The sequence below is a fragment of the Tamandua tetradactyla genome, chromosome 7 (assembly GCF_023851605.1).
Source record: "Tamandua tetradactyla isolate mTamTet1 chromosome 7, mTamTet1.pri, whole genome shotgun sequence".
In the NCBI taxonomy this organism is placed as follows: Eukaryota; Metazoa; Chordata; class Mammalia; order Pilosa; family Myrmecophagidae; genus Tamandua; species Tamandua tetradactyla.
This window is the reverse complement of record NC_135333.1, coordinates 170,129,468-170,156,349: the sequence shown is the minus strand read 5'-3', so window position 1 is coordinate 170,156,349 and position 26,882 is coordinate 170,129,468. Positions and strand designations below refer to the sequence as shown.

The 26,882-nt window shown below is 40.1% G+C and overlaps 1 protein-coding gene across 1 annotated transcript in view; it reads left to right on the top strand.

Annotated features, from left to right (window-relative positions):
* DEPDC4 (DEP domain containing 4) overlaps nucleotides 1-20,719 on the top strand; it is a 35,865-nt gene extending 15,146 nt beyond the window's left edge. Inside the window, 9 exon segments of the mRNA XM_077168292.1 lie at nucleotides 11,449-11,472; nucleotides 12,470-12,574; nucleotides 12,577-12,637; nucleotides 16,511-16,574; nucleotides 16,576-16,690; nucleotides 19,719-19,771; nucleotides 20,125-20,128; nucleotides 20,376-20,458; nucleotides 20,576-20,719. Coding sequence (XP_077024407.1) covers nucleotides 11,449-11,472; nucleotides 12,470-12,574; nucleotides 12,577-12,637; nucleotides 16,511-16,574; nucleotides 16,576-16,690; nucleotides 19,719-19,771; nucleotides 20,125-20,128; nucleotides 20,376-20,458; nucleotides 20,576-20,719 — 653 coding nt within the window.
* Nucleotides 20,720-26,882: the final 6,163 nt, after the last annotated feature.

Genomic DNA, 26,882 nt, shown 5'->3' with positions numbered 1-26,882 from the left:
CAAAGGTCTTTTTAAAATCTAGTAGTGTGGAGTTTTTGTTTTTGTTTTTTAAAAGGGTTTGCAAACGAGAACTAACGTTAAAATTGACTGGTTGCCCTTGTTAACACCAAAACAAATAAGTTTACTGCTTTTGAAGTTACAGTTTTATACCAAAACTTTGAGGGAAAATTCATCTGAAATTTCCTCTGTACCCTGACAAATCAAGCATGAATGAAGTTTTTGTTGTTCTTATCCACAGAAATCTCATTCTTCTGTGATCCTCAATCACAGAAACAACCCCATCAGACATATTGACAAATATAAAACAATATAGACATGACCTGGTTTTGTAAAATTGATAATTAGCTGGCCATCATTAAAGCTGGCCACATTCTGTTTGGAAAAAGTGCGTGGTTACAGGTATGCAGTTGACAACATGCGTACATAAATTTCAGCCAACAAATGAAAGTATAGCTTTTCTCTATGGTTGAAAAAGACCACTTCTAATTCCAAATAATTGAGAAATCTGCTTTGCTTGAATTGAGTTTGAAACTCTACTAGCAGAACAAGTATTGTATTGTCTGTTTTAGAAAATACCTTTAAGAAAATTGGGGCCTAGATTGTAAGCTCTTACAGTAGCCACACTTAGGCCAGAGCTGTAAATGTTATTTCTAGATTTTGAGATCCTGTGCTGTACATGTATAACCTGTATGTCCCTGGAACTTTGAATACCTGTGTGACACCTAAGACTCAGAGGTGGAATTCTACAGCTCTGCAAGTCAGCATTGCTACATACGACAACTGTTAAAGAAACTGAAAATAGAGATCAGACTTCAATTAGAGATAATAACAAAGGTAGTTGGAACTGACATAAATCAGAATACAGGGGTAAGGAGGACATTGTCTGTATTTTAGAACTTTGCCTACTGTACCAGACCAAAGGAAGAGAGGTTTATTTTGTCCAAAACGTAAATTTTCCGTAACACGTAATCTAACTCAACCTGTCTGGATAGTTCGTTTAAGCAAACCAAGCACATGGGGCCAGAATGGGAATATAATAGTGAGTCAGAGAGTAAATTGATAACTATCTGGAGATGAATGATAATGAGAATGCAACTTATCAGAACTAATGGGATGCAGCAAAGGCAGTGCTCAGAAGAAAGCTTATTGCCCTAAATGCCTACATTAAAAACAAAAATGAGGTCAGGCCACGGTGGCTCAGCAGAGTTCTCACCTACCATGCTGGGGACCCAGGTTCAATTCCCAGTACCTGCCCATGCAAAAAAAAAAAAAAAAACATTGAGTACTGAAGTGCTCACCTGGAGAATTTAGAGAAAGAACAACAACCCCAAAGGAAATAAATCAAAAGAAATGACAAAGATTAAAGCAGAAATAAACAAATTGGAGAGTAATAAAATAATACAAAATCAACAAAACTGAATGTTGGTTCTTTGAGGAAATCAATAAGATTGATAGACCCTTAACTACAGTAACAAAGAAAAAAAAAAAGAAGATGCAAATAAAATCAGAAATGAGAGTGGGGTGTCATTATCATGGATCCTGAAGAAATTTTTAAAATTATAAGAAACTATGAACAACTATATGCTAACAAACTAGACAACTTAGATGAAATGGACAAATTCTTAGAAACACATGAGTTACCTATACTGACTTGAGAAGAAATAGAAGATCACAACAAACCAATTACAGATAAAAAGATTCAATCAGTCATCAAACATCTCCCCGTGAACAGATGGCCTCACAGGGGAATTTTATCAAACATTCCAAAAACAGCTAATACTAGTCCTGCTCAAACTCTTCCAAAAAATTGAGGAACAAGGAATGCTACCTGTTCTAGTTTGCTAGCTGCCAGAATGGTATATACCAAAACCAGAATGACTTTTAAAAGGGGGAATTTATTAAGTTGCAAGTCTACAGTTCAAAAGCCATGAAAATGTCCAAATTAAAGCAAGGCTATAGAAATGTCCAATCTAAGGTGTCCAGAAAAAGATGCCTTGGTCCAAGAAGGCCGATGACATTCAGGGTTTCTCTCTCAACTGGAAAGGCACATGGCAGACATGGTGATATCTGCTAGCTTTCTCTCCAGGCTTCTTGTTTCATGAAGCTCCCCCAGGGGCATTTTCCTTCTTCATCTCCAAACAGGGCCATGAGAACCACAAGAGCCCACGGAACTTTTCAAAGGTCTCTGGCTCCGTGGGCTCTTGTGGTTCTCATGGCCCTGTTGCTCTACTCAAAATGTTTCCTTTTTTAAAGAATTCCATTAAATCAATCAAGCCCCACCTGGAATGGATGGAGTCACATCTCCCTCTAACCAAAGGTTAATATCCACAATTGGGCATGTCACATCTCTGTGGAGATAATCTAATCAAGTTTCCACCCTACAGTGCTGAATAGGGATTAAAAGAAAAGGTTGCTTCTACAAGATGGATCAGGATTAAAACATGGCTTTTCTAGGGTATATGATCCTTTCAGCCCAGCACACTACCTAACGCATTTTATGAAGCTAACATCACTCTAATACCAAAATTGGATAAAGATGCTACAAGAAAGGAAAACTACAGACGAATCTCCCTAATGAACTAGATGCTAAACTTCTCAATAAAATACTAACAAATTGAATCCATCATCACCTTAAAAGATCTTAACACACATGATCAAGTGGGGTTTATACCAGGAATGCAAGAGTGGTTCAACATAAGAAAATCAATCAGTGTCATGGAGCACACATTAGCAAATTCAAAGGGGAAAATCAAATGATCGTATTGATTGATGCTGAAAAAGCATTTGACAAAATTCAGAATCCTTTCCTGAATTTTGAAATCAAAAGGTAGAAATCAAAGGAAACTTCCTCAATATCATAAAGTGTGTATATGAAAAAAAACATAGCCAACATCAGACTTAATGGTGAGAAACAGTAGCCACTCCCTTTAAGATCAGGAATGAGACAAGGATGCCTTCTGTCACCACTATTATTCAACATTGTACTAGAAGTTCTAGCTAGCGCAATCAGACAGGAAAAAGAAATAAAAGGCATCCAAATTGGAAAGGAAGAAGTAAAACTTTTATTGTTTGCAGATCATATGACCCTATACTTATTAAAACACTGAAAAAAATCCATGACAAACTACTTAAGTGAATAAACAAATTCAGGAAAGTGATGGGATACAAGATTAATGTATAAAAATCAGTAATGTTTCTATACACAAGCAATGACCTATCTGAGGAGACAATTATGGAAAAAACTCCATTCAAAATAACAACCAAAAGAATCAGGTATCTAGGAATGGTCTAACCAGGGATGCCAAGGACTTGTACACAGAAAACTACAAAACACTGCTAAAAGAAATAAAAAATGACCTAAATAGATGGAAATACATTCCCTGCTCATGCATAGTGTTTTGGTTTGCTAAAGATGCTGGAATGCAAGAGACCAGAAATGGAACAGTTTTTATAAAGGAAATTTATTAACTTGCCAAGTTTACAATTCTAAGGCTATAAAGATGTCCAACCTAAGGCATCCAGGAAAAGATACCTTGACTCAAGGAAGGCCAATGAGTCCAGAGCACCTTTGTTAGCTGGGAAGGCATGTGGCTGACATCTGCTGGGGTCTTTGGCTTCTTGTTTCAAACAGCTTCCCCACAGGCATTTACTTTCTGCATCTCTAAGCACCTGGGTCTTAAGTTGGTCTCTCTGTTGGCTCTGTCTGCTCTTTCCGAAATGGAGGAAAGGACTCCAGTAAGTGAATTAAGACCCACCTTGAATAGGTGGAGATATGACTCCATGGAAACCACCTAATCAAAAGGTCCCACCCACAATTGGGTGGGTGACATCTCCATGGAAACAACTCAATGAAAAAGATCCCATTCTACAACATTGAATCAGGATTAAAGAACATGGCTTTTCTGCAGTACCATAATGGTTTCAAACCAGCACAGAGAGGAAGGTTGAATGTCATTAAGATGTCAATTCTACCTAAATATATCTACAGATCCAATGCAATACCAATCAAAATCTCAATAATCCACTTTGAAGTTACTTTTCAAATTTATTTGGAAGAGAAAGAGATCCCAACTAGCTATAGACTTCCTAAAAAAGAAGAGCAAAGTGGAAGGAATATCCCTATCTTTAAAGTTTACCATAAAGTCACATTGGCCAAAACAGCATGGTACTATGGCCTCTGTCTTTGTTCTGGCAAAAAAAAAATTCTCTTAAACTGTTCTGTACAGTTCTTTGTGAAGTGGAGACTGCTATCTCCTGGCAGTCTCCACTTCACTAAAGGCACCTGGCAAGGGCAGGGGTAAAGATGGAAATCCAATCCATTCTTAGCCTCTGAATCTTGCACTCTGGCTCAAAGATATGTCCACTGGGAGGGCTTCCTTTTTCTAATTAAAGCAAAATGGCCTCAACTTGCAGACTAACTGGGGCCAGTTCCCATCTCTAATCTTTCACTCTGTGGCCATAACCCTGCTAAGAATGCTTAAAGACTCTCTTGGCCGTTAGGATAAAGTTCAGCCTTCAGAGTGTTTTATATATAGTATATAATGTTATACTTGAAATGTGGGCTCTGCCATCTTATCCAATTTGTCTTTCTCCATCTCTGCATGATTCCACCCCTCTACACGTTACTTAACCACTTGCAGCCACACCTCACGGGTCCCTGCATTTATATCCCCTGCCTGATAGGCCTCCTTTTCCTTTGTTGACTCCCTTCAACATGTAATTCCCAATTCCATCATACTCCAGCAGGCCTTCCTGGACCCCAGTCCCCAGTCTCAAAACAGTGCCCCTCATGGGGAGAGAGAGGAAAAAATTCAACTTCCCCATTTCAAGAATTTCTGATAGTCTCACAAGTAGTGGGGACCACTAAATCAATCGGCTGAGCCCTTGATCTTGGGGTTCACCCCATGGAACTTATTCCTGCAAAGGATAGGCTAAGCCTACTGATAATTATGCCTAAGAGTCATCCCCAGAGAACCTCTTCTGTTGCTCAAATGTGGCCTCTCTCTCTAAGCCAATGTGACAGGTGAACTCACTGCCCTCCCCCCACATGGTACATGACACCTGGGAGTGTAAATTTCCCTGGCAATATGGGACAGAACTCCTGGGATGAGTCGGGACCCAGTATCATAGGAGTGAGAAAGCCTTCTTGACAAAAAGATGGAAGAGAGAAATGAGAAAAAATAAAGTTTCACTGGCTGAGAGATTTCACACAGAGTTGAGAGTTTATCTTGGAGGTGATCTTATGCATTACATAGATATCCCTTTTTAGTTTATGGTGTATTGGGGTGGGTGGAGGGAAGTACCTGAAACTGTTGAGCTGTGTTCCAGTGGCCATGTTTCTTGAAGATGATTGTGTTATGATATTGCTTTTACAATGTGACTGTGTAATTATGAAAACCTTGTGTCTGATGCTCCTTTTATCTAGAGTATGGACAGATGAGTAAAAAATATGGATAAAAAATAAACAAATAATAGGAGGAACAAAGGTTAAAATAAACTGAGTAGATTGAAATACTAGTGGTCAATGAGAGGGAAGGGTAAGGGGTATGGTATGCACGAGTTTTTCCATTTTTCTTTTTCATTTCTTTTGCTGGAGAGATGCAAGTGTTCAAAAAAAAAAAAGATCATTGTGATGAATACACAACTATGTGATGATATTGTGAGCCATTGGTTGTACATCATGTATAGAATGTATGTCAAGAATGTTTGTATGTTTGTTTAAGGTTTGACAATAAAAATAACATAAATAAAAATTTAAAAATAAAACATGTAAATAGCCTCCCCTCCCTCTGCCAACAAAAAAAAGAAATGGCTGTCTCCACAAGATGGATCAGGATTAAAACATGGGCACATAATCCTTTTCAACGGAACACCCCCTATTATATACCTCTCATATTGCTGCGGTACCTTTGATGTTTTCCTGTTAAACGTAGCCCATGGCATGAAATAGCTGCTTCCCTCTGTACCCCAAACTTATACACTCTTTGCACAAGATCTGTATCTTTGCAGTTGCTCATCAAGAACTTATTTATATTTGTAGTGTAATCAGCGTGACACATGAGTCTATAAACCCCTTTCAATTATGTTCACCTTTAATATGGTTATATTACTTATACACTGACCAGTGAACCGCCTTCACTTCTACCTATTCCCTTACAATTAAATTCAACCCCTGGAGGTTATTCTTGTGAATTATACTGATATCCCTTTTTAGTTTATAACATTTTGGAGTGGCTAGAGGGAAGTACCTGAAAGTGATGAACTGTGTTACAGTTGCCTTAATTCCTGAAGACAGCTGTATAACCATTCAGCTTTTACACTGTGACTGTGTGATTGTGAAAACCTTGCGTCTGATGCTCCTTTGATCCTGGGCATGGACATATGAGCAAATAAATAAATAAATAATAGGGGAGTGCTGGTTTGAACATATTATGTACCCCAAAAGTCATGTTTTAATCCCAAATTTAAACCCAATTTTGGATATGACTTTTTGATTAGATGGAGATGTGCTCCACCCATTTCAGGTGGCTCTTGATTAGCTTACTGGAATACCTTAAAAGAGGAAACATTTTGTAGAGATCCAGAAACGACAGCAGCTTCAGAGCCGATGGAGAGAGCTTGGAGAACAGCTGCTTCAGCGAATACAGACACAGATGTTTGGAGATGCTTGGAGCCCAGCAGATATTGCCATGAGATGTTACACAAGCCAGAACCTGGAGAGAGCCAAGGGAAGCCAAGAGATGAAAGCCAGCCCCAGAGAAGCAAAGTGAGGAACCCACTCGTGCAGAGACTGAAAACAACAGAGCCCAGGAGCAAGGGACCAGCAGATGCCAGCCACATGACTTCCCAGCTGACAGAGGGGTTCCTGACCCATCGGTCTTCCTTGAATTAAGGTAGCTTTCCCCAGATACCTTACTTTGGAAATTTTTATAGGCTTAGAACTATAAACTTGTAACTTACCAAATTCTCCTTTTCAAAAGCCATTCTAGTTCTGGTATATTGCATTCTGGCAGACTGCCAACTAACACCATGTGGGATAAAGGATAAAATATTGGGCAAATTGAAGTACTAGTGGTCAGTGAGAGAGAATGGGGTAAAGGGTATGGGATATATGCTTTTTTTCTTTTTATTTATTTTTCTGGAGTGATGCAAATGTTCTAAAAATGATCACTGTAATGACTACACAACCATGTGATGGTATTGTGAGCCACTGATTGTATACTTTGGACGGACTATATGTGTGTGAAGACATCTCAATAAAAATATTTTTTAAGAAAGAAAAGAAACAGCATGATATTTGCACAAAGATAGAAATTTTGACCAATGAAACTGAATTGAGAGTGTGAAGATAGCCCACCAAATCTATGGACAATTGATCTTTAAAAGGCCCCCAAATCCACTGAGCTGGGACAGAATAGCTTTTTCAATGAATGAGCATGAGAAAATTGGATATCAATAACTAAAAAGAATGAACTACCTTACTCTATACAAAAATTAGTTCAAAATGGATTAGAGACCTAAATGTAAGACCCAGTACCATAAAACTTCAAGAAGAAAATGCAGGGAAACATCTTCAAGATTTGGTAATAGGTTCTTAAACTTCACACTTAAAGCACAAGCAACAAAAGAAAAAAAATAGACAAATGGGAACTCCTTAAGATCAAGAGCTCTGTGCCTCAACTGACTTTGTGAAAAAGGTGAAGAGGCAGCCAAATCAATGGAAGAAAACATTATCTGGACACCATATATCAGATAAAGGCTTGATATCTTCTGTACATAAAGAAATCATACATATCAACAAGAAAGAACAAACAATCTAATTATAAAATGGGCAGAGGATATGAATAGACACTTTTCTGAAGAGCAAATGCAGTTGGCTAAAAAGCACATGAAGAGCTGCTCATTTTCATTAGCTATAAAGAAAATGCAAATCAAGACAACAATGAGACATCAGCCTATAAGAATGGCTGCTCTCTTTCCGTTAATAAAAAAAAAAAAGGAAAAAAAAAAAAGAATGGCTGCTCTTTAACAAACAAAAATCTACAAATGTTGGAGAGTATGTGGAGGCAGCTGCTGTGGAAAACAGCTTGTTCATTCTTCAGAAAACTAAATATTGAATTGCCCTATGACCTTGCAATACCAATACTCAGTATATATCCAGAAGAGTTGAGGGCAGTGACACAAACAGACATTTGCATACTGATGTTCATAGTGACACTTTCCACATTTGCAAAAAAATGGAAACAAAATATACTTACATACGATGGAATATTATGCAGCAGTAAGAAAAAATGAGGTCCCAAAGCATATGACAATGTGAATGAGCCGCGAGGACATAATGCTGAGTGAAATAAACCAGACACAAAAGGAGAGATACTGTATGATTTCACTATTATACCTCTGATAAAGGTAACTTCAGAGGTTACACTGTAGAATATAGCAGACTTAGAGGTACACAAAAGCTAGAGCCCAGGGGAAAGTCTACCCGATGAAGTTGAATCTAAATGCAAGGGAACGGGTAGAAGTGACAGTAACTAATTAGTAGGGTTATAAGTAACATTTCCTTATTGAAGGTGAATATGATTGAAAGTGGATATATCCTACTGATTAATCTACAATTATAAATAAGCTCCCACATGAACTATTTCACCCAGGGGTGAAAGTCTCCCCAGATGCCAGGGGTGAGCCTGGCCCTGGCACCGTGGGTTCGACAATGCCTTCCTGACCTGTAGGGGGAAAAGAAATGTAACAAAATAAGGTATCAGTGGCTAAGAGGAGTTCACATAGAGTTGAGAGGCTATTCTGGAGACTACTCTTATGCAAGCTTTAGCTAGATATTGCCAATTACCCCGGTTTGCCGAATCCCAACTAACACCATTCCTGTTAGCCCTAAAGAACACCGAGGGCTGTATCTGAGATCTACAAAAGTTTCAGATACTAAGATTACTTTCCAGAAACCTCCTACCTCCAGAGAGGTCTCTGGACCAGATAAGTCCTAAAATGCAGAGGGGCCAGCCTTTCCAGAACATCAACTAGTTCCATCCCCCATCCCATATTATTGACATCGCTTTCCAACATGAAAAACTTAGAATAGGCAGAGCCCAAATACCCCTAAAAACCGGAAAAAGAATCAAAGGAGAAGGAGGAGTTAAAACAGGGCAGAGCCCAAATACCTCTACAGATTGAAAGCAGGATCAAAGGAAAAGGAGTAGTTATAACAGAGAAGATAGAATTTTTACAAACGAGTATGACTGCTGAATCACTGTATTGATATTTCTTTTAGTCTCCAGTGTCTTGGATCTGCTAGAAGGAAAAACCTAAAATTGTGAAACCGAACCCTATACCAATCTCTGAAATCTGTTCTATAACTACTTGTTACAATGTACTTTGAAAACGTATTGCTTTTTTGTATATATGCTATATTTCACGACAAAAAAATGTTTAAAATTAAAAACCCAGCCGTGATAAGGCAGTGTGATTATAGGGCGATAGGCTTCGTTGCAAACTTGCATTTGTGCAGCAAAAGTGTTGAAGATGAACTACCTCTGCCATGTTTCTTTGTTTTTAAATGTTGTTTTTGTTAGCTTTTCTTTCTTACTGATAATATCTTCACTTATTGTCATGTCAGAAATATAAGGGTATGTTGTTTTAGAAATATAAGAGGTAAATTTTAAAGGGCCAGCAGACAACCTCTTCTCCCCTCTAGCGAGTAGGACTCAGGGAATGCTGCATCATCTAGAGAAGTTCCACGCATCTGTTTTACAGGACTTCCAGAAGGATGTGTTTGAACAAAGTGTTCCTCAGCGAGAACGAAGTTTGAGCCCCACTGAATACACTTAATTTCTTCTATCCAAACGTGCACCCCATTTAATGAAATCATCTGTTTACATGTCTGTATTTCCCCTAGAGTGTGAGCTCTTTGGGCAGCGACAGTCCTTATCTTGTTCACTGTCGTTTCCCCATTGCACAGCCCAGCATCTGGCAGTTGGTAGGTGTGTACGGATGTACAGTGGAGGAATGGCTGAAGTCCAACCTCCTCATTTTAATTTTTTAAAATATATACACCCCATATACATGAAGCCTATCTGATATGTGTTGAATCTGTATGCTCTTCAAACACAGTCCATCCCCGTTGTGTTCCCATTCCTCAATGACCTCTGAGTAGGAGCTGATCCACAAACGTTGACGGGGTGATGTATGCGCTGCCACAGTACCTTGCATTTTCTTTCCCTTCCCAGAGCCGCTATTCTGTTCATAGCCTCTATGTTTAGCTAGAATGTTCTACACATCACATGGCTCTATGCCTCGTTTTCAGGACTAGGTTCACATAATGTCTTCCCAATAACAGCTCCCGCCCACATTATTTAAAATGGCAACACCACTCTCTGAGATGACCTCTCCCCTTTTCTGCTTCAATTTTCTTCGTAGAACTTACTACTATCTCACATACTATATAGTTCACTTGTGTGTTTATTGTCTGCCTTCCCCCACTTGATTGTCAGTTCCATTCGAGCAAGAATATTTGCCAGGTTCAGTTAATGCTGTATCTCCAGCACCTAGAACGGCACCTGGCACCAGCCAGCTCTCAGTGAGTACTGTTGAGTGTTGTTGAATGAGTGATTCATTGGATAAACAAGTATTCCATCTTGATGCTCTTGCAGATGAGTCTTCTACTTTTAATCTTATATTTCTTTATAATGCTGGATGAGATCAACTTTGCCATCACTCATCCACCCTCTATCTGTCCTTGCGTCCTTCGTTTCCTACATGTCTCTCCTTGCCCCCTGCTTAGGAGGTGGCTCCCTCAGGCCCACTCTTGGTTGTGTGTGTCTTTTCCCAGCACTTGGTTCAGCTCTGCCCAAAGGTAGGTTTGGAACAAATGTGGACTGAGGCCATTTATGATCTCAAATCTTTACTAAAAGGTTGTTAATTTGGTTTCTTTTCAGCCAATAACTCTGAGATGGCAAACGCAGATGCTTTTAGCGGCCAGGCAGATCAGAGAGCCAGGGGTATTTAATTATCAAACATGTCAGAAGGAAGCATATGCTCTCATTTTTCTTGAAACACATGGCCCTCTCAGGCTACTTTTCCCCACTTATCACAGAGATAGAAGTTTGGGAAAACCTATTGCTGTCTGAAAGATGGCGGCTGACACTCCGCTTCGTTGTCTGGGATACAGTGGGGAATGGCAGGGTGTGTTGCCCTGGAAATGAAGTTCTCCTGCAAAGGGGGTGACCACTAATCCTGCACAGCAGGTATTTGTCAGACATTAATTTAGGGCCTGTTTTGGGGGATCTTCTGTTGTTTTTTAAGATCATATGTTTATGATCTTTACCTAGAATTTTACATGACATCTCTCCATTTCTACATGTCAATTTTTGTCAAAATACTTTATAGCCAAACAATGACTGTAGGCCAAGCTTAGTTTGTATGCTACCTACTTGGAAGCTGTACAAAAGATTTACTGTAGATGTTCCCACCATAATTTTGTTTCATATTGAAAGGAAAAACAAAACATTAATTATGATCTGATGGTTAAGGTAATGAAAAAATCTAATTGTCTTAACAGAAATGACCAAAAACCCAAGTTAAGAATCATCCAGTACCGTATTTTAATTTAAAAATAATAGACTGTAACTCTCTGTGCTGCCTTGAATAGAAAGATAAATAATTAGTACTCTTCTTATGTTCTCTCAGATATGTAAAACAATTTATAAGCATGACTAGTAGCTTTTTACATTTGGAATTAACCCACTGTTGGCCTTAACAGCTAGATAATATAATTTTATAATAAACATAACTTAAAATAAAATCAATATGACATACCTATTTAAATGTCAGTCTTAAAAAGAAAAATTGTAACATAAATTTAAGTTATCCTAGCACTAAACTGATTCATTATTTTATTAATAAAGTGGTTTTCCTTTTTGTCTTATTTAGAAATGGAAGAATATTGTGATATTGATTAAATGTGTGTGGTAGTTAGATTCAGTTGTCAACTTGGCCAGGTGAAGGCACCTAGTTCTGTGGCTGTGGACATGAACCAATGGTACGTGAACCTCATCTGTTGCTAATTACATCTGCAGTCAGCTAGGAGGCGTGCCTGCTGCAATGAATGATGTTTGAGTTAATTGGCTGGTGCTTAAATGAGAGAGGTCAGCGTAGCACAGTCCAAGCAGCTCGGCATACCTCATCTCAGCACTTACAGCTCAACCCAGACCTTTGGAGATGCAGAAAGCAATCACCCTGGGGAAAGTTGTTGGAACCCAGAAGCCTGGAGAGAAGGCCAGCAGAGATCACCCTGTGCTTTCCCATGTAAGATAGAACCTCAGTGGAAAGTTAGTTGCCTTTCCTCTGAAGAACTAATGAAATAAATCCCCTTTTATTAAAAGCCAACCCATCTCTGGTGTGTTGCATTCCAGCAGCTAGCAAAATAGAACAATGTGTATATGTTATTTTTCTTTCTAAGCTGTGGAAGATGTTTGGAAACAATAGGCATTGTTATGTATTTGTCAATTGATTCATCTTCCTTTCTTGGAACCTCCAATTAAAACACAAGGACTTCAGTTAAGTAAAATCTTGTTCTCTCAAGTATTTGTCTAGATGGAGAGGTTATTCCACGCTTATGTCTACCTGAGTAAGTGACAATTTTTATTGTGAAATAATCTCTAACTAAAAGTTCTTTCACATCTTTTGTATTTGGCCATAAATATATATATACACACACACACACACACACAAACACACCAGCTCTATTTTATAAATTAAACACTGTGAATTCTCATTTGACCTAACAAGGAGAGTCATTGGTTATGATCTTTGAAATCACTGGAAATCAGAGTGGTTTCATTCATACAATTCACTTATTTGTCAATAATCCTCTCGGTGCACCAGTCTTACATGTTTTCACTTCTGTTTTATGACCCTAAAATAACATAACCACCACAATTTCCCCAGTTATTTATCCCTGTCCTGGAAGAATCCATAGTCTAGTTAGAGGGACATATATGTAAACAAAAAATTACAGTTCAATTAAATAAGCCCTATCTGAAAATCAGCTTTGTTTAGGGAACCTATAACTTGAATGAGGCTCCGTTCCCTTTCACGCTGTGTTAGTTAGATTCAGTTGTCAACTTGGCCAGGTGAACATACCTAGTCTTGTTGCTGCGGACATAAGCCAATGGTACGTGAACCTCATCTGTTGCTAATTACATCTGCAGTCGGCTAGGAGGCGTGTCTGCTGCCATGAGTGACATTTGACTTAATTGGCTGGTGCTTAAATGAGAGAATGCAAAGTAGCAAAGCCCAAGCAGCTCGGCATTCCTCATCTCAGCACTTGCAGCTCAGCCCAGGCCTTTGGAGATGCAGAAAGAAAAATCACCCCGGGGAAAGTTGTTGGAACCCAGGAGCCTGGAGAGAAGACCAGCAGAGACCATCCTGTGCCTTCCACATAAGAAAGAACCTCAGTGGAAAGTTAGCTGCCTTTCCTCTGAAGAACCAACAAAATAAATCCCCTTTTATTAAAAGCCAATCCATCTCTGGTGTGTTGCATTCTGGCAGCTGTCAAACTAGAACACACGCTTAACTCCAAATAGCTTTTCAGATCCTGTGAAGAGTTTGGTGGGTGGTCAGAGACTGTGGACCTACTCAGTCAACTCGGACCGTGTTTGTATGTGTCAGGTTTCCCTAATTCACAACAGGCCATGAAAGGGCCTGAACCAAAGGGCTGAGTCTTCCCCGCCCTTGAGTCAGGGGAGAATATGGGAAGACCAAAAAAGAGACAGGTGTTCTTCAGGTTCCTCTGCAGGAAATGGCAGCCACCCAGCCTACCTTTACAAGCTAACGGGAAGAAAGAGCAAGAGAACACCTATAAGACTGTCATTGGCATTTTGGGATCTAGAAGATCGTCACATCACACATACTACTGTGGTGTGCTGGTTTGAAGCTGTTATATACCCCTGACACGCCATGCCCTTTTTCCTGATCCAATCTCGTGGAGGCAGCCATGGTTTTTCACTCCTGATTCAATATTGTGTGGTGGAGACTTTGATTGGATTGTTTCCATGGAGATGTGACAAATCCAATTGTGCATATGGCCTTTCGATAAGATGGAAATATGATTCCACTGATTCAAGGTGGGTCTTGATTAGTTTACTAGAGCCCTTTAAAAGGAAAAACAGTTTGGAGAAACATCAGATGTAGATGCAGGCACAGACATTTGGCAATGCAGAAGTCCCAGGAGAGGCCATGAACTGAGAGAGCCAACAGAAGCTAGACAGAAGTGACAGAGCAGACAGAGATGCAGACATTTGGAGATACTTGAAGAGTCGACAAAGAGAGCAAATGCCTAGATAGGGATGTTTGGAGATGCAGAGCCCAGCAGACATCACCACGTGCCTTCCCATGAGATGCTAAGAAAACCAGAGTTGTGCCTCAGAGGAGCTAAGTGAGGGCCCCCAGATGCTTAGAGAGGAAACCACAGGTATCAGAAGCTGGAAGTTGTGAAACCGGGAACAAGGACCAGCAGATGCCAGCCATGTGCCTTCCCACGTGACACACATCAGCCCTTCTTGGGTCAAGGTACCTTTCTCTGCATGCCTTAGTTTGGACATTTTATGGTCTTAGAACGTAAACTTATAACTTAATCAATCCCGCCCCCCCCCCCCCCCCCTTTTTGTATGCTGTATGGCAGGGTCACATTTCATTCTTTTTTTCATGTGAGTATTCCATTATTACAGCATCATCTGTTGAATTTTTATTTGGTTGGTTTTTTTGTTTGTTTGTTTTTGGGTGAAGTGCATGGGCTGGGAATTGAACCTGGGTCTCCTGCATGGCAAACAAGAATTCTACCACTGAACAACCCTCGCATCCCCAGTAAATTCTCTTTTTAAAAGCTGATCCATTTCTGATATGTTGCATTCTGGCAGCTTTAGTAAACCAAAATATATGGGAAGAATTGAACTTCATATACCATTCACCTGTCAGAGAAAAAAAAAAGAAAGAAAGAGGATGGGAAGTAGGGAGGTAGTGAGGTGGGGAAAATCAGATATTTGAGGATTATCAAGAATTCATAGAACATATCACTCAGGAGCCCCATCCACATAAAATATTTGAGTAAAGACTTTAATCAGACTACATAGAAGCAACTAAACCTCAAGACAGGGAAAGAAGAGGAGACAAAACAGTGGCAAGCAATGAACTTTGCTCCTTGCTGTTTTACATACATTTTCTCTTCTTTCTTCTTTTTTAAAACATATTTTTATTGAGATATCTTCATGCACCATACAGCCCATCCAAAGTATACAATCAATGGCTCACAATACTTTCACATAGTTGTGTATTCACTCCTTTTTTGTGTACACACGCACACACACACACAACGATTAATTCTAAATTGACATGGTAAGACTGTCTGGGAATGTGTAAAATAGAACAGAACATGAAGCAGAAGGAATATACTACTAGGGAAATTATGATAAATGCTAACCTATTCAGCAAAACCGGGGCATTGAGGGAGCTGCAGCTTTAGAGAAGAGGGGATGTGGAGAAGGGGGAATTAAAGGTCTTTCAAAGGAGTCACTGGAAGAGTCGTGTTTTGGTTTGCTAAAGCTGCCAGAATGCAATACACCAGAAATGGATTGGCTATTATAAAAGGGATTTATTAAGTTACAATTCTGAGGCCATGAAAATAGCCAAATTAAGGTACCAACAAGAGATAACTTTTCAGAGAAAAGGCACCTGGCATCCAGGTTCCACTGTCACATGGGAAGGCACATGGTGACGTCCAGTGTCCTTCTCTCCTGGCTTCTGGTTTCAAATGGCTCTCTCAGCTCCTGTGGGTCCTTCTGGTATCTCGTGGGACATTCTCCTTCTGCATCTCCAAATGTCTGTATCTGAGCTTTTTCCAAAATGGTTCCCTCTTCAAGGATTCCAGTGAGCTGATTAAGACCCACCTTGAATGGGCAGGGTCACATCTCCAGGGAAACAACTTACTCAAAGATTCCCATCCAACAGTAGGTCTGTCCCCACAAAATTGTATTAGAAGAACAAAGAACACGGTTTTTCTGGAGCATATAATATTTCAAACCTGCACAAGTTGGAAGATAAAGAAGGGAAAACAATATGTGATGGGTTATAAACAATGCATCTTTGTTCGGGAAATATTTTGTATCTTATTTTCAAATAATAATAGAATCATATGTGTCTAATTACTGGAGTAGAGAAAAGGGAGGGGGACAGTACAGGTGAACTCCTCCAAAGAAAATCTAACAAAATTAGAAATAAATAATGAAAAGGTGGCCAAAAATATTTTGAAAAATATTTTTTGAAAATCAAGGTGTGTAAAGGTGTGGTGATACTTGGTGAGGAAAAGTGCCACTCCCTCTCATTTACTTCTTTACTCATCTAGCAAAATTTATTTAGATATAAGCTAGATTGTATCAAACTGTGCTTTATGTAGGTACATGGAAATGTTAACCACTGATTATTTTGTTTTGTATCCTCCCTCCAGGATTGGTAATTGGCTTAATGCTGCAATTGAGTGCTGGGACTATTTTCCTGATGAGTTAATAATACACAGTTAGTCAGCAGTTTGTGCAAAGCAGAAATGAAGAGACAACATTGAATATTCAGAAGATACTCTTTAATGTTATAATAAAATATTAGAATCAGAAGAGAAGATGGCGGCATAGTAAGATGCGCGGGTCTTAGTTCCTCCTCCAGAAAAGCAACTAAAGAAACAGAAACAATACGAAACAGCTCCCGGAGCCACGACAGAGACCAAAAAGACAGCGTACCCCATTCTGGAACGGCTGAACGGGCAGGGAGAATCCGCTGCGGTGAGATATCCGAGGGGCACGCGTTTTCCCGGCCGGGGCGGCTGGCGACTGGGGTCCCCTCCACGCACGTGGCTCCCCGGTCTGACTGGGAACGTTGGATAGCGGGGCCCTCCCGTCACTCTTGGCGTCTCGGGCCAGCTGGGCAATTTGGACCGGCACTCCCCCAAGCCACAGCTGGCGACCCCCCCTCTCCACGTGCGGTTTCCCAGGCCCACTGCGAGATTCAGATTGGCAAGTTAAAGGAGCCACAGCATCTTTTACTGGTGGGCCCCGCAGACAGACGAGCGCCACGAGCGCCACCTACTGGGCAGGAAAAGAAAAACAGAGCCCAGAGATTTCACAGAAAAACCTTTCAACCAGCCAGGTCCCACACCCAGGGAAATCTGATCAAATGCCCAGACACCAGCAGAAAATAATGGATGATGCTCGGAAAATTGAAGATATGGCCCAGTCAAAGGAACAAACCAATAGTTCAAATGAGATACAGGAGCTGAGACAACTAATGCTGAATATACGAACAGAAATGGAAAAACTCTTCAAAAACCAAATCAATAAATTGAGGGAGGACATGAAGAAGACATGGGCTGAACAAAAAGAAGAAATAGAAAATCTGAAAAAACAAATCACAGAACTTATGGGAGTGAAGGACAAAGAAGAAAAAATGGAAAAAACAATGGATACCTACAATGGTAGATCTAAAGAGACAGAAGCTACAATTAGTGAGCTGGAGGATGGAACATCTGAATTCCAAAAAGAAACAGAAACTATAGGGAAAAGAATGGAAAAACTTGAGCAGGGGATCAGGGAACTGAATGACAATATGAAGCGCACAAATATACGTGTTGTGGGAGTCCCAGAAGGAGAAGAGAAGGGATAAGGAGGAGAAAAACTAATGGAAGAAATTATCACTGAAAATTTCCCAACTCTTATGAAAGACCTAAATTTACAGATCCAAGAAGTACAGCGCACCCCAAAGAGAATAGACCCAAATAGGCGTTCTCCAAGACACTTACTAGTTAGAATGTCAGAGGTCAAAGAGAAAGAGAGGATCTTGAAAGCAGCAAGAGAAAAACAATCTGTCACATACAAGGGAAACCCAATAAGACTATGTGTAGATTTCTCAGCAGAAACCATGGAAGCTAGAAGACAGTGGGATGATATATTTAAATTACTGAAAGAGAAAAACTGCCAACCAAGACTTCTACATCCAGCAAAATTGTACTTCAAAAATGAAGGAGAAATTAAAACATTTATAGACACAAAGTCACCGAGAGAATTTGTGACCAAGAGACCAGCTCTGCAAGAAATACTAAAGGGAGCACTAGAGTCAGATACGAAAAGACAGAGGAGAGAGGTATGGAGTAAAGTGTAGAAAGAAGGAAAATCAGATATGATATATATAATACAAAAGCCAAAATGGTAGAGGAAAATATTATCCAAACAGTAATAACACTAAAAGTTAATGGACTGAATTTCCCAATCAAAAGACATAGACTGGCAGAATGGATTACCACCCAGCAATACCACTGCTGGGTATCTACTCAGAGGACTTAAGGGCAAAGACACAGACGGACATTTGCACACCAGTGTTTATAGCAGCATTATCTACAATTGCAAAGAGATGGAAACAGCCAAAATGTCCATCAACAGACGAGTGGCTAAACAAACTGTGCCATATACCCACGATGGAATATTATGCAGCATTAAGACAGAATAAACTTATGAAGCATGTAATAACATGGATGGACCTAGAGAACATTATGCTGAGTGAGTCTAGCCAAAAACTAAAGGACAAATACTGTATGGTCCCACTGATGTGAACCGACATTCGAGAATAAACTTGGAATATGTCATTGGTAACAGAGACCAGCAGGAGTTAGAAACAGGGTAAGATAATGGGTAATTGGAGCTGAAGGGATACAGACTGTGCAGCAGGACTAGATACAAAAACTCAAAAATGGACAGCACAATAATACCTAAGTGTAATGTAACTATGTTGGAACACTGAATGAAGCTGCACCTGAAATATGGTTTTTTGTTTGTTTGTTTGTATCTTTTGTTTTTGTTTTTTTCTTTTTCCTTTTTATATATATATATATTTTTATTAGTATTATTATTTTAATTCTCTTCTCTATATTAACATTCTATATCTTTTTCTGCTGTTTTGCTAGTTCTTTTCCTAAATCGATGCAAATGTACTAAGAAATGATCATACATCTATGTGATGATACCAAGAATTACTGAGTGCATGTGTAGAATGGAATGATTTCTAAATGTTGTGTTAATTTCTTTTCTTTTTTTTGATTAATAAAAAAAATTTAAAAAAAAGAAAAAAAAACTAGAGAAGAAAGCATTGTATTTTCTGTGATTGCATAATCTGTAGTATATTTTTCACATTGAGGGACAGAAGAGAACAGATTGTATCTGTTTCAGTCTCCAGAGCATCTTTTAAAACAGGAATGATCCAATGCAACTTTCTGATTTATATTTGTACTCTAATCAGATGATGTTTGATATTCAGTGAATTTACTGTTGTTTTTTCAAGTGAAATTTACCAGTATAATAAGATCTTAGAAAATTTCTTGAGTTTAGAAATTGTTTCATAAGCATTATTAGGTTGAATTGTCTCTAAGATAAAATAAAAATAGGAAATTAAGAAAAGGTCCACAGTTTTAGCTACAAAGAACTAGCAAAGAACCTGGAGTTCTTTGCAGTAGAACTCCAGGTTTTGTTTATATTGACTCTGAGAGTTTTGATCTATTTTGTTAAATTTTTAGGCTAAACTGATACTTTGTTTTATGTCTTACAGCAACACTTATAAATAACAGCATTAAAAATTTATCTCTACTTGTAAAAAAAAATATATTAGAATCAAGAGAGGTTGCCTATTGAGTGATGAGTATTTTGATGTTCACAAATTATTGTACTTCTCAGTAAGAGAGGATATTTAACTTTAATTTTCTTCATAAGTTTTAAACATGCAAATTGAAGTAAAAGATTTTATGTATTTTAATATTTTTCTTCTGTAGTATCAAGGTACTTTGAGTCTTTTTTCATTTCACTAATGTTAACTGCACGTAAATCGTACTATCAAATGTAGCTAATGTAGTGCAGGACATTATATCTAAGGTACAATGTATTTCAGGAGCATTCCATAGAACATTTTGATATAGTACAGATATTAGAGAACTGAGTTACCAGGAAACATTATTTTCTGATGTATTAATTTGGTGAACTTATAGATAAACAAAAAATTTGAGTGACAATAACATGTCATGTTTTATAGCTAGGTAAATGACCATATAATTTCATGTTAAAAAAGAAAACGCTGGATATAGTTGAACTGGCATTTGGCATGTTATTCTATAAAATAAATTTCTGTGTATTTGAAATACTTCATAATGGAACTTGTTAGTGTAAAAAATAACCCCTAAACCAAAAACAGTATCATAACATCTTAATTTTGATTACACAATAAATCCTATACTCTCTGTTTTTCTGTTCTATGCTTCCTTTTCTTTGTAACCCATGTAAAAGAAGATGGGAGAAGAGCAGAAGCCCTAGAAGCAACATAACTATACCTAAGATTGTTGTTACCTGACATTAGAGAAGAATTACAATAGATACTTTTTTGTTGTTTTTTTTTTTTTTTACATGGGCAGGCATCAGGAATCGAACCCGGGTCCTCTGGCATGGCAGGCAAGCATTCTTGCCTGCTGAGCCACCGTGGCCCACCCAGATACTTGCTTTTTATGGCTATTTTATCAGAACTTAATGCCTACAAGTTACAAAAATGGGTGAAAAAAATTGCAATAACAGTATTAGTACCTCTGGCTCTTGTGTTGAAAATGGATTGTAGGGGTTCAAGGATGGGTCTTTGAGGAAGATGTAGTAATCCAGGCAAGAATCGATGGTGATTTGGAAAAAGGCTGCAGGAAAGATGGCAAGGTACTGCTGCAGTGATATTAACTGTTATGATGCCAAGTGCTTGAAACATCTTAGAAAAAGATTGTTTTTCAGGCTCAGTACTATATTTTAGTACCAGAGAGGCGTATAAAAGCTTTTAGTAGTCTCATTTCCCCAAGAGCCTCTATAAAAAGAATCAATTCTATCTTCAATTTTTTTGCTTAAAAATGTTTTCCTCACATCCTAAAGAAACATTAGTTTAAATTTTCTAGCAGGTCTGCCAACTCTAACTGAAATTTCTTTTTCCATTATTTAAGAAAAAAGGGGGGTGCTAAATATATACAATAGAGGCAGTCCCCAATTTATGAATTTTGAATAAAGCATGTCCTGCAAACTTATTTGTATGTCAGTTATTAGATACTCTGCACCTAGATTTTCATTAAAAAATCTAGTAAGTAGAGGTTAGGACCCAGGTTACGTAAATGTTTACTTCTATAGCCACTACACCAAAATTCTTACAAATATGGTTTACCTCCTAAAATGGGTCCCAGATTCCAACTAGGAACTTAGAACATTTTTCTCTCCCCTCCTCCTTCTTACCACTCAGCCTGTCTGTCCACTTTCTTCTTTCTCAGCCTGCCTCCTCCTGAAAGTAAGTGAAGTTAGAAAGGAATTTGTCACGCCTCTACCTCTTCCTCAGAGCAGGGGCGGGTCGAGCACAAAGGGAGGAAAGGAAGCTGGCATGGGATTCAAGAAGTGGACAGACGGGGCCCATGGAGGTTGGGGGAGGAGGTATTTCAGGGAAGTGAGGATGGAGATATTTATGATAGGGTCTCTCGGACACCGACACGCCAAGCTTGCCCCAGGTTGTCACCCATGCTGTCCACCGTCAGCCTGCAGCATTCCTCCCTCAGCCCTCACTCTGGCTCACTCCTTCACATCTGATCAGGCCTCAAATGCCCCCCTCTCAGAAGAAAGCAGGCTTCCCTCCCTCCGGCTGCGCACCCCCCACCTCCTGCAGTCTCGCTCTTTACCCTGCTTGACTTGTCTTAATGGCACTTACTAAAATTATGTGTTTGCTGATTTTTAGAAATTGAGTTTCTCTTCTATGAGAATGAAGGTTCCGTGAGTTCAAGCACTTGATCTGCTTATTCATTATCTGGAACAGCGCTTATCACATAGCGGTCACTCACTGCGTTTTTACTGAATGGCAGAGTTGATCAATGAAGACAGCTTTGCAGCTGGAAGGAAGCCGATGGAAGGGAGGCCCCCCCACCCCCGGGGGTAGCAGCCGTGGGCCTGGGCCTCTGCACCCCTTAGGTGAGGCGATGCCCTGCCTGGCAGTCTAATGGGGAGTTATTTCCCCTGATCCATGGAATAGCCTGGGAATACCTTTGGTAACCCAAATTAGAAAAGGAGTGTTTACCTATTTTAAGAGAATAGTGCTTTGAGGTATTTTAGAGCTACTATTACTTACAGCAGTGCTATGATGGAAGGACAAATGATTTCTGTTATTCTAGGAAAACATTTCACTAATGACTGGTTAACCTAGTTTCAGATATAATACAGACATGAAAATAGTAAAAAGGATTTTAAAGATAGCTAAAAAACAGTCAAGTATTGTGACTACAATTCAGCGGTTTTTTTTTTTTTTTTGGACAACAAAATGCATATTATTTTACAGTATGTTTTTTTTGCATATGAAATTAACAAGTTCCATGTAGTTACATGTTTCCTACAATGTGCTTCTTTTTTTTCATCGTCTGTCTTCTTCAGAGGTTCCTCTTCTGTACCCACCTTTGACTATTGACGTTCCTTACAATTTTCTCCTATGGCAGGAGAAAGAGAGACAGAAGAGGACCGGTTTGAGAAAAACTGACAACACAGGATTGGAACTGGGAGTTGGAGAGAAAGGTGACTCAAAGATAACTCAAGTTTGCAGATGGAGTGACTGCCACCAATTCAGACAGCAAATATAGGAAGAGGAGCATGTAGGAGATATGGGATCTGTTTTGGAATTTTGTACATATGGGACAACTTTGGTTGAGAGTCTCAGGACAGCTAGCTGTATGTACAATTTTGAAGCTCAAGGGAGCTTCAGAAAAAGAAGTATCTGGGAGTCATTAGCACGTGGGCGGAAATGGAGGCAATTTGGAGCGCAAAGAAGTAAAATAAAATGCCTGAGGTTAAAATTGTAAGGAACGTCAATAGTCAAAGGTGGGTACAGAAGAGGAACCTCTGAAGAAGACAGAAGCAAGGCTAGGAGGGCAATGAGGTGAAATTGTGCCCACAAAGCCAAGGGATACAGCATTTCCAAGAGGCAGGTTTCCGCAGCAGCTCAGGCCTGGCCCTGGATGTCAGAAGGCACTCAGCGAGACATGTTTCAGGGGCTTAAAGGAGGCAAAGCCAGGTGCAGTGGGTTGGAAAGGAGAGAATGGGGAAAGAAATGAAGCGCAGATGCATGAAGAGGAGAGAAACCGGACCACAACCAGGGCAATGCTAGGTCAAAAGAGCGATTTTATCTGCTGTGAGGAAGGCGTAAGAAGAAAGGGGGAAGTTGAACTAAAAAAAGAGATGCAGGACAGAGCCAGGGCCTGGGGGAGAGCGGGTCCGAGGATTTGCCTGGAGCAGAGGAAGGCTACGGGAGTAAATGTGGCAGCAGGTATAGATGTAAAGAAACGTGTTGCCCTGAGAGTGGGAAGCTGAGGGAAACTCACTTTCCCTTGATGAAGGGAGAATTTTTCTTGATGAAGCAGGAGACCATATTGTCTGAGGCGATGTCGGGGAGAGGACTGAATAGATGGCATGAGTTTGAAATAGATGATAGGGGGGTGGGAAAAGTAGTTGAGCAATAAATAAAGATATTTATTAATGAATTTCAAAGACACCATCCAGAAGCTCTGCATTAACATTTCTGGGGTCAGAAACTACCAAGAGTTTGTAAATATGAACATCACTTGTGGCTTTCTCAAGGTGCCATATTTACATTTCAGGGAAAGAGAGCCTCCAAGCATTTTCAGTGTAATGATGCTTAAAATATGTTAAGGAAACTTTTAACTTTAAAAGAGAATACACGGGATTTTGGAGAGAGAGCCTACAGAAATGATAGGGGCCTTAGAGCCAAGTGAGAGAGCAGATGTAGATGCTAGGAGAACAGCTGCTTCAGAGAAAAGAGACAGAGGTTTGGAGATGCTTGAGCCCAACGGACATCACCATGAGATGTTAAGCCGAGAGATGAAAGCCAGCCCCAGAGAGGCAAAGTGAGTAACCCACAGGAACAGAGGCTGAAAGCAAAGGAGCCCAAGAACAAGGGACCAGCAGATGCCAGCCACGTGCCTTCCCAGCCGACAGAGGTGTTCCTGACCCATCGGCCTTCCTTGAGTGAAGGTAACCTCTTGTTGGTGCCTTAATTTGGACACTTTCACTTCCTTAGAACAGTAAACTTGTAACTTGTTAAATTCCCCTTCATAAAAGTCAAAAAATATTTGCAAAGTCTCCTTGGGGGAATGGGGAGAAGGGGGCATATTCAACTTCCCCATTTGGAGAATTCCTGATATTCTAGCAAGCAGTGGGGACCACCAAATCAATAGGCTGAGCCCTCAATCTTGGGGTTCGCCCCTGTGAAACTTTTTCTTGTAAAGGATAGGTTAAGTCTACTTAAAATTAGGCTGAAGAGTCACCCCCAGAGTATCTCCATTGTTGCTTAGATGTGGCCTCTCTCTCTAAGTTGACACAACAAGTGAACTCACTGCTCTTCCCCTCTACGTGGAACATGACTCCCAGGGGTGTAAACCTCCCTGCAATGCGGGATAAAGCAGGACCCGGCATCAAGGGACTGAGAAAGACTTCTTGACCAAAAGGGGGAAGAGAGAAATGAGACAAAATGAAGTTTCAATGGCTGAGAGATTCCAGAGTCGAGAGGTTATACTGGAGGTGATTCTTATTTATTATATAGATATCCCTTTTTAGTTTATGGTGTATTGGAATGGCTAGAGGGAAGTACCTGAAACTGTAGAGCTGTGTTCCAATCGCCTTGTTTCTTGAAGATGAATGTATAATGATACTGCTTTCACAATGTGACGGTGTAATTGTGAAAATCTTGTGTCAGATGCTCATTTTAACTAGAGTATGGACAGATGAGTAAAAAATATGGATAAAATACAAACAAATAATAGGAGGGACAAAGGTTAAAATAAATTGGGTAGATGGAAGTACTAGTGGTCAATGAAAGGGAGGGGTGAAGGGTATGGTATGTATGAGTTTTTTCTTTTTCCTTTTTTTACTTCTTTTGCTGGAGTGATGCAAATGATCAAAAAAATGATCATGGCGATGAATACACCACTATGTGATGATATTGTGAGCCACTGATTATAAACCAAATATGGAATGTCTGTGTGTCTGTATGTTGTTTATTAATAAAAATATTATAAATAAATAAATAAATAAAAGCCAAACAAAAAGAGAGAGAGAATACCTGGAAGAAATGAGAATGTTCTAATATTAACTGTTGTGTGAATGCATAACTGTGTGACTAACCAAGAGCCATAGACTGTGCACTCAGCATGCATCATGTGGTGTGTGCATAAAACCGTTAAAAAATAATAATGGGAGGATTAAGGGATATGGGACGTTTTGGGTTTTCTTTTTGGGGGGGGTTTCTTTTTATTTCTTTTTCTGGAGTAATGAAAATGTTCTAAAATTGATTGTGTTGATGAATGCACAACTATGTGAAGATGCTGTGAGCCATTGATTGTATATTTGGATTATACGGTATGTAAATATATCTCAATAAAATTGCATTAAATAAAACCCCAAGCCCCCAGATCCCCTTCTGTAATATTTATTACTGTCTTTAAAAAAATGCTATATCATTTCACTATAATTTGGAGGAGGGGCACATGTGGTAAATGGTGGATTTTAGTTGCTAATCTTCCTGAATCCTTTTGATGACTTCAATAAAATTGTTTAATATGAGGGGAAGTGGGGGGATAAAGAGAGAGAATACAAGTTAGCATTCAGTTTCAATGCTCAGCATTTAATTTTTCATTTAATTATAATGCAGCTAAAACCACATACTAAACGTGCTGCTACTATTAAGGATGTGGTATAGTTAAGTCCTTAGTTCTTTTTTTTTTCTTTCTTTTTTCCCTACAGAAAAGGAACATTTCATGCATGAGCTATCTGAAGACATAAGCACTTTCTTTAGTATATCATTTTCATGTTACTCTCTTAGGCTGCTGTGACAAATGATGGTGAGCCATCTGAAAAGGGCAAGAGATGTAAAAAGATGACTTCAAAACCCACAACTTAGAAATTCCTACACATCTAAATGAAAAATTTTCCCTTCTGTCTTTCTCAGTCCATAGACATTATGTGGTTTTCTTTATTTTTTAACTTCCTTTTTCGCTCTCACTCTTTTGCTTGCTCTCTCTCTAGATCACCTTGCTCTTCCTCTTGCACTTTCTCTTTCTCTCACTCCCATTGTGTTTCTATGTTTTAATTTGATTAGTTCACTTGCATCTTTTTTTTTTAATGGGGCAGAGGTTAGAGCCTTTTGCTGCCGGGAGGAAAGGGCAGGTGCAGGCGGGGGCAGGGCAGGTGCAGGGCAGGTGCAGGGCAGGCGCAGGGCAGGGTCAGGGCAGGTGCAGGGCAGGGTCCAGGGCAGGGTCCAGGGCAGGGTCAGAGCAGGTGCAGGGTAGGTGCAGGGCAGGCGCAGGGCGGGGGCACGGCGGGGGCGTAGAAGGAGGCGGCATGAGGCGCAGCCCTGCTGTCGGCCCCCAACGCCTGGGCTCAGGGAGGCGGAGGGCAGGGCGCGGCCCCGCGGGTGCCCGCCCAGCCGCCTAGCGGCCCTGCACCTGAGCGCCCTGCTCTGGCCACCTATCCGCTCACGGGGGTGGGTGGGGGGCATGAGGGGCCCGCCACGCAGGGTGAGGGCAGGGGGCGGGCTGGAGACGGAGGAGCCACGCAGAGTGCTGGCCACAGCATCCGGCTGGATCCGCATGGGGCTGGACCCCGCATGGGGCTGGATCCGCATGGGGCTGGATCCCGCATGGGGCTGGACTCCAGCATCGGGCTGGGCCCCGCATGGGGCTGGACCCCGCATCGGGATGGATCTGCATGGGGCTGGACTCCAGCATC